We start from the raw sequence: 11,503 nt of genomic DNA, 5'->3' as shown, positions 1-11,503 counted from the left end.
ATAGTAATTCCGTTGTACAAAGCAAACTGCAAATTTTAATCAAAAGAGAAAATAATAAATTCGCCAAATGTAATTTGATTGAAATTGATGGTGCATACTTTGTTCCATAGAAATACAAATTGTTTTATGGATCTGCGAGCGAAATCGGAGCTGTAATTCACGGAGTTTATTGCAAACGTAATCCTCTTCGTGTCATACCAAACAATGCAATCTCGCTTGCAGAATGCTAAGCACAGCTAACAGACAAAAGAAAGGGTAGGTTCGCGTCAATGTACGATAGGATTTATCCTAGATATGCTTGAGCTTATAGATAAAAAAGACCATCATTGTTTCGTCAAAACTACTGACCTAGAATGCAATACATGACAGCATTGCACTGCGCGAATTGATAAAGTATGATTGAGATGATAAGAGCTATTGTCCAAGTACGAATATATATTTAGAATAAAACTCGCAGAAAAAAGTTTATGTGTAAATATTAGTATGAAAAATTAGTTAATGTAATATCTTAATTTTAAGAATAAAAGCTAATCAAATTAATTTAGAAAAATTGGAATAAGTTAAAATTTATTTTTTTTTATAAACGCGCTGTGATATTAATTTTAATATTCGTTTAATTCACACATTTCTATATTATTCTTATACACAAATACATACATTTGTATAAAGAAAGATATTATATTATTAGTATTGCAATTTTATTTGTGCAAGATTTGCACAATGCCTGGATAATTATAATATTTTCTCGAATTTCGCGGAAAACCTAAGTAAAAGGTGTTCATAATTCTATGATCTCGCCTACGTTTCTTGAGCATTCATGTCCCTGGCGATGTCCCGCATAAGATTAGATATATTCTTGATAAAAAGTTCAACGGGATCCTTCGGGATTGCCTTGTACATACTGTTGTCTCTATTACACCCACGCGCGCGTGCATGACAGGCCCAACAGCGAGATTAGTGGAGAAACTGTAAATATCATCATTACTCGACGCGTTTCGGAAATATGTATGTACGTGTATCTGTGGGCGAGATTCTTTCTGTCGATCCGATGGTTTAAATACCACCTGTCAAACATGCAGCACCGATGCATCCTAGTTACCGTCTCGTTACAAGTGATTACGCGGCCTTTATTCAGTACGATTTTTGTTGCTCCAAGCATATCTTTAGACATTCTTTACCCTTTTTTGTCGATTCGCGTATTTAGGAGATTATTGGAATTATTTATGAAGCGGAAGAGATGTATCGACTCATCGAAGAACCAGAAAATGTTGCAAAAATTTATTATGCAAATCCTGCTGCGCATTCCGCTTTATTCGAGATACAAGCAAATTAACTTTTAATTAAATTTTATTTTTTAATGTCTCATGAAAAAAATAAAAAGATATATATATATTATAAGATGTAGACTTAATAATCAAAATATATACATAAATACATAATGTTTTTATTTGTATTGTTATATTTAATATTTTATGTATATGAATAAATAAAAGAGGAAATCGGTTTTCAGAAAATTCATTTCTTTCTCTCTCTTTCTTTTTTAAAATAGAATTATTATATATAACTTTTTAATTAATCAGTGCACAAAAAAGAATATACATAAATTTCTTTGCATAACAGTAATATATATTGATTATCGATGGCATATTGCAGAAATCGTGCATGAAATATTTATAAGCAATCATTTTCTTATAATTATTTATTAGTTATGCGTCCATATTCAGTTTCAAGATACCCACGCGTAACTTATCCGTGAGATCTTCCGAGAATGCAGAACAAATATGTAATTATATTGATACCTTTGTTATTGTTAAAGTTCTTTTGCCTTTTACAAACTGATTGTGAGATTTGAAATGACCTCTATTTTAGTAGAGACTTGGATTATGTAAATTCAACTTTTTATACATATATTAAATTGATATTTTTCAAGAAAAAAATTTTACACACAATTAAGAAAAGAGGTAATATATATATATATATATATTTAAAAAATTAATATATAAAATTTTGAATGTTCTTGTATATATATTTAAGGGAGATTATTATACATATTATAATTAATATTTAAATCACCGTGGTATTAATCTATGAGATTGCTCATATTTTTTTCGTTTTATTTCCATTGTTGTTAAATCTTATTTATAAAAATTTAATTTTATATAAGTTTTAGCACAACAATATGTAAAAAAAAAAGCAAATTCATTTTGACGAGAAAAAAAAATTTATACAATCTTTTGTTTTCAAAGACGTACTCTTATGATTGCAATCAGGAGTCGGAAGCTGTAAAGCAATTTAGAAAAATAGCGCGGATAGACCTGCGGACTGTTTCGCGAGATCCCGATCAATCTCGGAGGACCGGAGGATGCGTCAAGGTATTCTGTGCGAGGTATGTCGCAAGGATCGGCGATGTGCGCCGCGGCAAAATTGCCATTGCATCGATTCGATGCAGTGAAAGGAATACGCCCTGCGATGATCCGTGGCAAATCCGGCATCGGCGAACTAAACCCCATGATGAGGCCAAGACGAGTTACGAGACGAGCGAGATAATGACAGTTCTCCCGACGAGCACGTATCATCCTCAGGTTCGATTTCATCGCACGGATTTGTAGCACGCACGTGGATGTGAATACATGCGAACGCGTGGATATGCATCAAAGTAAACAAGGGTATTTCCGCTAGCGAAATACTAGCTCGATTTGCATAAGATGCGATATACAAGTACGTCTTAATTAAATGTAGGATTTCAATGCGTACAATAATACGCCACGTTTTAAAAATTTTTTCCAGTTAGAATTTTTTACTTTAATAAATGTAATGTGTGTGGAAAAATATATTACATTTGCGATTTTGCTATTTAAATCGCTTTTACATATATCTGTCATTTTACAATTAAATCATAGCGCAAACATGTAAAAGATAAAAAACTTCTCATTAATTATTATTTATGCATATAGGAAGTGCGTTCGGACGTAAAAATTGTAGATATTGGCGCATATATTTCTCTCTCGCTCGATAAATATAATATATGCACAGTGCGTATATCACGCGAGAATGATACAAATATATAATTTCTGCACGAGCAGAAAAAGAACGCTAATGCAGGTATGCAAATACAGTTCATAACATAATAGCGTAACAGAGTGCATACAAACATCCCGACCTCCAAACCATGCGAATGATATATATACACGCGAGATGCATAAGAACTGCGCGAGAAAAAGCGTAAAGACTAAGCGTGAGATATAAATAGTTAACGGACGACATGTAACGTACACGTGCTTAATATACGTGAGAAGGCCCAGGTCTGAGTAATATCGCAGTCACATTATGTAGTGACATAAATAACGACATATATTCGAAAAAAAGATATAGTATTCTTTAAATATTTTATTATCTACTTTATAAACGCGACTCTTATATAGAATTATCATTTTGAACTATTAAATCACGTTTTTATTTTAAATATTGTCTTTTATGTTTGAAAGAAAATACTTTCAAAATGCTATTTTCTATTTTTCTATTATTTTCTTATTTCAATTATGCTTTGTAACTTTAAATTTTGAATTTCAAGTGTATACGATCTTACGATATATGTATTTCATAGTTTATATAAACTTTGATCCATACCTATATTATAAGCGTAATGCATGTTCTTGTACGTATATTCATCGAGTTTGTATGCTTACGGAGGATCGCGACATGTGGGCACGCGGATGCAAAACGCGAATGTAATCGAGGGGGACCATCAGTTACCACCTACCTCTAACCGCGGAAAGCCCCGACCACCAATCCACCACCCTATGCTTAGTTAGCGGATTACGCGAATAAAGTCCAAGATTTATTCTCCCCTTCAATCTCCGGAAAACGGCCGCTGGCGGGGCAAAAAGGGGGCATAACCGGAGCGTCTCGGCGACTATAAAGCCACTCCGAGCCACCTAAGCTCGCATCTTTTTAACTGCAGTTAACACGAGAGTCTCGTACGTGGCTTTTCGGTAGATTCGCGTGTACTTTTCGCACACGTAGTGGTACGTAAGGGTGCACTGATTGTAAGTCGAAAACGATTGAAGAATCCGCCTGTCCTGACTTCCGGAATACGTCAAAAATCATCATGAAGATCTTCGTGAGTGTAATCTTTCGTTTTTCCCCGCGCGTTTTATTGACTCGCCATTAATTATTACAAAATAGAGAATAAATAGATTTAAATTTTTCGTCACTAATTTATAATTACATTGTTTTAATTAAACTTAATATCGGCTGTTTGTAACCAAGATTATAATTATAAGTGAGATTTGTCGCAAACAATATAAAAAGGAATTAAGATATTTTATTACAAAATTTGATCAAATCTTTATTTTATGTCCATAATTAAACCGGAAAATTTTCCGTCAATCATATTCTATTTAAATTATCAATAGAATTCGTTAAAAAAAAAAACGAGAGTTTATTTAATCTTCTAGTATTTTATTTAGAAAATTTTTATTAAGAGCAAGAGATATGAGATGATGAATGTATGTGATCGGCAATTTATTTCGATTCTATTCTTTTAACGGCAAGGATTTGCCGTCTTATTAAACTGAATTCATATAGATTCTGCGATCGAAAGTCTAATAAAAAAAAAACATGATGAAACCGTGGCGAATGGATGCGAGGAAATTTTACGATTTTAGCGACCCGATTGTCAAATTTTGAAAGTTTGGTCAGTTACGCAATCGCACGTATGAACTTATCAAAATTCATATTTTATTCGCGATGTGAAATCGGCGAGAATATTTTATCGAACGTATCGGTTGGGACGAAGACGAAGATTTTATCGGCATTAATTTCGTCATTTCCGTTCAGTGCATACAGATAGCGATTGTAATATTCTCGGAAAAATAACGATGATTATGCTCGTTACAATTGCGATGAGAAATCGCAAATTCCATTCCGTAAAATCGCGTAAATACGATCGTTGCTCGAATATAATTGCATCGCGCGACCGATTTATAATGAAATGCGTAGGGAGAATGACATTTTTACCCGAACACCCTTACATAGATCGATTTCTGTGCTCCTTGTGTTTGTAGTCATTTCTTTCTCGTGAGCTCGCGCGCAAAAAAAAATATTACGCCTTGTGTCGCAAATCACTTAACTCTCCACGGTTTTCAACGCACAATGGAGGAAGCGTGAGACGAGAATTATGACGCGCGAGATACGTATAATTATTCATAACCGCACCGAGTTGAATGCAGTGAATCGAAATTCTTCTGCGCGCGCGTTCCAAACTGCCTACCCATTTCAACCTACCTACTTATTTTAGTCAGCCCTTTTGCATGAGTAATACACAAGATGATATAATCCCGGTCAATATTCCTCGTAATATCTAATATCGGATAACGGCTCAATATTTTTTTCGCAAATGCAAACTAATACTTGATCTTCGCAATTGCAATAATAATATATAATTTACTTTAAAGCTGCTATAATTATAGAATTTCTCAAATATAGTAAAAGATATTTTTTATCCATCTAATAATTCTTACATAAATGCTATATTCAAGCTCATTTTCTACCTCTTTGCTTTTCTTTCTCTACAAGATTTCGTTCAATTTTCGCGTCAATTTTTATATTAATAATTATCTTGCAGATACTGCTACTCGGCTTGACAATGATGGCGAGCGCACAACTCAATAGGTTTCCGACTCCACAGCCGACGCAATATTATAATCCCAATTACTACGGCCGGCCTTTCTACGCTATACTGCGACAATCGCAAGACGCCTCGCCGGACGGATCGTATTCTTACAGGTGAGATCGTCCTTCCCATTCATCGCTCATCCTAAAGCGCTGATAAGCGGCGCCGAGGCATTCGTACGTTCGCCGAGAGAACGATCTCGATACGCTCGAGGAATCTCGGTTCTATGAAAATGAATGTATGGAAACACGCTCGCACCATGCATTCGATCGATGTAATCGCGAAGCTAACGCGCTCGGTGTGACTGCCAGTTTTTTTGCCACCGTCTTACGTCTTCATCGAGGAGTGATTAATAGGCGGAAGGAAGAGTGCAGTTAATGCACCGGAAATGTACAAGATGATTACGTACTTGGTGACTAGAATTTGTGAATTGTTTCTTAATATATAAATGTGTATAAGCTATTTCAAATTTTTCATATTTTTTTTTTTTTATAAATGATAACTAAAAAAAGCATAGAAGCAAAAGTACAGTATCTCCAAGAAAAAAAATTATATTAATAAAAATTTTTATCTTGAAAAATATATATTTAGAAAAAATTAAAATTTCTTTTTATTATTTACATATTATATATATATATATATATATATATATATATATATATATATATATATGTATTCAACTACTATTTTTTTATCTCAGGATGCAGCTGATTTTCTGTCCAAAAAAGGAGACTGAATGTTGCAATTATGTTAATAGTGTAATTTTCGTTAGTTGGACTCGCAATTATTTTTATTACCTAATTACCAAAGCAATTTTCGAATCTTTCAATGTGCACAGTAAAGATAGTGCTCAATTAAAGAGAAAGAAAATTTAAATCAACGCAAAGGCCAATAAGTCTTACATGATTACTCGCAACTGTTTCTGAATATGGTATGCTCCATTAGTCCGTTAATTAGAGATATGTAAAGATCAACGGAGTCATATGTTAGTTAGCATGTCCATTGTGAGTTTATGAATATTTCTTCATGTATAATGTTGACATAATCTCGTAAAAAAACTTCCAGCTCTAATTTCATCTATTATTTGACTCTTTTCTAAGAATCCAGAGATAATATTAAAATGGAATTATCGCGAATATTTCATCATATTTTATCACAAGTAATTAATTTTTAAAACTTTGATACGAAACTTAAATGTAATGCAATAATGCAAGAAAAATGCTAGTTTATGTTAGAATTAACATTTCAAATTGGTTCAACATAGAAACGTTAAATATTACTTATTTATTTATTTAAAAATATAATGAGATGTGTGCGTAAAGCGATTGGTTACCATTCTAATCATGATTGTTACAAGCTTACAACATATTCAGATTCACGATATTCTGCACGAAATATATAATGATTATCTATAATTATTATATTAACTCTGCGCGACTAGTTTAATATTATATTGCATTATTAGATAAGTATTGGCATGTACGAAATCGATAATTATGCAGAATTATATACGAAAGTCGGCGCAAAGAGACATCAAAATATTTCCTCTCCGTTCTGAATTTCCAAGACAGATCGCATGATTCGCTGTAATTAGTTAGTAACACGACGAGATTATAAGTCGATGATTATCGAATTATCCGTTGGCTGATGCGAGCATCTCAAATCTTACAGCGTGATATTTAAATCACGCTAGATCTCTACATGCAAATCTTGCACGCAAATTAACGACTGCAACAATCGATTACGGAATTAGAAACCTATGATTATCGTTACGACACTCATTTCGTATATTATCGTTTCTCGATGATTTAATATCTCGTTCAATTTACCAAATTTCTCTTTACACAAGTTTCTCGATGAATAGACGATATTCATACCCCCGTAATAATTCATCCATCCCTTCTTTAACTTCGAAATTTTATACGACTTTCAAGACATATCCGTGCGAGATAATCGATGGGGCGTGTCAAGATTGCGCGCGAATCAAGTCACTTGATGTATTCTTCGAACGTTATTTAAAGCGCCGATCACTTTAATCGGAATCGCAAAAACCGTGAACCCTTCTCGCGCAGGATAACCGAAGGAAGGATGCATAATTAGCTTTGATGTTAATCGTACACGCGCCACTCGGCTGCACAGCTCGCAATAATGCATTGTGCAATTGAACAATTACAATCGACCTACCTACCTACCTTTGCCTCGGCCTGTCTGCCTACGCGTTCACCTTCCTTACCCATCCTCAGTGCCCTGGAGTTCGCACCTAACTAGAGCCCCTCCCGTGACACCTGTCTCTGGGACAGTGAGACGCGGCCAGGCTCCACCTAACAATCTCGAAGGTGGCGTATAATTCTTTTCTCACTGACTTTTAGTAGCAGCTTGGTGGGAGCAGATACGAAGAAAATAAATTAATCGCTGTCAAGACAATTATCACTCTATAATTTAACGATTAATTTAACTATATTTGTGCAGATTTTGCGAAATCAGCTCTCAAATTATATATTTTTATAAATTACGTTGTGTGTATAACTTGTATATACACACAACATTATCTTGTTTGTTGATTATTCAACTAAAAAATTAAATAACCGTGATTTCAGAGGTCGGAATGTTTGGGCCTGTATAACGACAGAAGTACTATATTTTTATAATTCACACACATACATATTTTTATTTTTATTTAAATTTAATTTATTTATTTTCTTGCTTTCTTGATCAAGCTTTTTTATCAATCTATCCCAGAAAAATTTTTTTTTACTTTATATTTATTTTATTGATTTCTCTCTTATTTGATTAAATTCCTATTTTCTTTCATAAGAAAGTATTCGCGCGATATCTGAATAATGTGCATTGTTGCAGCTATGACACGGAAAACGGTATCTCCGTAGCGGAGACGGGGCAGCCAAAGAACATTGGACCTAATCAGATCGAGGCGGTCAGAGGTCAATACAGTTACACGGCACCGGACGGTACGCCGATTGTGGTCACTTACACGGCTGATGAGAAAGGCTTCTTGGCGAGCGGCGCCCACCTGCCGACACCTCCGCCAATACCGGTGGCGATACAACGCGCCCTGGCATATAATGCGGCTCATCCTGAAGAAGATGATTCCTACAGGAGATATTAGAGCTCGCTATGTCTACGCTAGGACCACTCAACTCGCTTCGATATGTCAAATACGTGGAGCTATAAGTTGCTGTTTTGAGATCTTCGCTTTTCAAATATCTCAATGATACATTTTATCGTTATCCATCATTTAATCATTTACGAGATTCTTTCGAAGCGGGTGGTTTGACCGGCTATTAATTATGGAAATAAATATCACAGTGGAAAAGCGGTTAAATTTTATGTCTTCTCCTCGTGCTCTGTCGAAAATATTTCTGAAAATCGAAGATCGTGTTTGTCGATCATGCGTAATTGTTATATAAATAAGCTTTATCGAGAAGTATTGATGTCAAAATTAGGCAAACGAGACAAAGCACGATTAGACGACATAATATAAGATCGATGAGTACAAGCGACAAGAAAGTACAAGAATAAAAATAAAAGATATGAAATATCATTCTTAAATTTTTTTAAATTTCTCTCTCTTAAAATTATTATATTATTATATTCTTAAAATTTTGACCAATATATGTAAGACAAAAAATATTGCATGAATATTTTGTTTTACTAAAAACTTATATTTTTTGATATAGATATTATTAAAAATATATAGATATAATTAAAAAAGATGCTCCATTAAAATATAATTTGCTTCGCAAAAATAATATTCCATATATTTTAAATAGCCGCGATTAAAGTGTAACAAAAGGAAAATTGTATAAAAAATGCTGTAATTTATGGATAAAATTGGTAAGCGATAATTATTGTTATTAAAGTCCAAATTATAATAAAATATACGTTGAGCAAAATGATCATACATTACATGTGCTATGCACAACATCCTATGTTCAGTAAAATTCAATATTATACGAGATATAATCTTAAATAAAAATTACGAAATTATCTTATTTTTATCCGAGAGAGATCAATATATTAGAGAAATTAGAAAGTTTATGTTGAGCGGTGCGATATTTTCGGATTAAGTTATTTCTTGATCTGTCAAACGATTACTTCACTTGAAAAAAGTCGCGTTTATATAATAAACACGCACAGATTACTTTATCGCTCCATACCAAATTAAATTACGCATCATTTTGAATATATGAAATTTGAATTAAATGGAAGCAATGTTGCTCGTACTCATCGTGATGACAGAGCTTATCGTTTAAAACATGCCTTAACTCTAAGCAGTATAAAGTTGAGTCCGTGTAAAAGTATCAAATTGATAAAACTTGTGTGTTATAAGAAATTTTACACATATCTATTTTTAAAGAGAGAATTAAATTTTTTTTATTAAATAAATGTGTGCAAAATTTTTAAGAAAAGAAGCGGACTCAATGATAATTCTTTATATTACAAATTTGTTGGAATTTTATATTATACTGTTTAAAGTTAGCTGACAAATCAATGATATTATCAATGACAAATTAATGATATTCCGTGCGTATCTCTTAAAGATTTACTAAATATTAAGTGTTCGCTTTGTTGATTATACTATGAAAATATTACTGAGAGATTGCTCTTGCGAGCATCGATTTCTCGAATATTTCATTTTTTTATTCGGCGAAAAGTTATACAGAGACAAGGGAGGAAATAGAAATTTTGGCAATGTAAATGTGTAAACGACAATATGTCATATCTCATAATTGTGTTGTATTGTATCATATATGCTATCTTATTAAATCGTTTAATAACTTATGCGTATCCACGTATTCCAAGTATCATAATCACATCTATTATTATGACGCGTCGTCTAGATACGTATTAAAGACCCGTTCTCCGTGCCTTTTAACAAGATTTTTAACAAACTGGGAATGATCATCGTACATAATAAATTATGTTATTACGCAAAAAAGATACGAATCTTCTATTTAGCAATAGCATTAAGTTATAAAATAACGACTAAAATATTCGCCATTCACTATTCACGTATTAATGTTAAACTAGTCATATCGTTATTTATAATAGCGGAGGATATGGATTCTCGACAAGATTCAAGACAATTTTACGATGTTAGTAAAAATCATCAAGATTAGCACGCGCTTGAGAGATCGTTCGATGATCTTTCGGGATTACATGAAATCTTTAGAATCGTCTATATAAGCGGCTTGCATTGATTTGTTTTTACATAAGAATGCTTTACAGCCCGACCACGTTGTATCGTAAATCGATTGCTTAACATGCTACTTTAGAATTTGAAAAGCCGAGGAAGCAGAAGAGAAGGGGAAAGGTTGATGTATCCCAGACCAGGTTTTGAATTTGATTTCGATGAAAGCGTGTCTTTCTCAATCTTTGTCAGCGAAAACTGAGAAAGATTTTTTTAGAGAGCCGTGCAACAAATTTACCTTCCCGCCTCGACGATAACTATTTTTGACTGGACTAGCGATTTTAACTGACACGGGATACCGCCGGTCAATCACGTGAGAACCTCAACAGCTTATTATGGACCCAGTGTGAAACGTATACGTGGAATTAGCGGCAATTAGGAGAATAAGTCTGAACCGCTTTCACGCGAATAATGTATGTCTTTATGACATAATCGTTTATAACTGTCAAAAATTTTATCCATCAAATATTAAGTTTTCTGATCAAAAGCACATATTTCATATTAAAATATCGTGGTCTTGCAATTATTATAAATTTCACAATTAAACAATTAAATTTATATAATACTATTATTTATTCATTGCCGAATTATACGACAGCAAACATAAAATATTCTCGCAA

At 33.2% G+C, this 11,503-nt stretch overlaps 1 protein-coding gene across 1 annotated transcript; it reads left to right on the top strand.

Annotated features, from left to right (window-relative positions):
• The first annotated feature begins 3,903 nt into the window (after positions 1–3,903).
• Positions 3,904–10,631, top strand: LOC126850105 (endocuticle structural glycoprotein SgAbd-1-like). The gene is made up of 3 exons (XM_050592783.1): positions 3,904–4,120; positions 5,627–5,787; positions 8,531–10,631. Exons 1-3 carry the CDS (start codon positions 4,109–4,111, stop codon positions 8,796–8,798), a joined length of 441 nt encoding a protein of 146 aa, XP_050448740.1. The 5' UTR covers positions 3,904–4,108; the 3' UTR covers positions 8,799–10,631.
• The last annotated feature ends 872 nt before the right edge of the window (positions 10,632–11,503 follow it).

The sequence above is a fragment of the Cataglyphis hispanica genome, chromosome 5 (assembly GCF_021464435.1).
Source record: "Cataglyphis hispanica isolate Lineage 1 chromosome 5, ULB_Chis1_1.0, whole genome shotgun sequence".
Taxonomy (NCBI): Eukaryota; Metazoa; Arthropoda; class Insecta; order Hymenoptera; family Formicidae; genus Cataglyphis; species Cataglyphis hispanica.
Note: the sequence above shows the minus strand (reverse complement) of the source record. Positions and strands in the feature narration are given on the sequence as shown.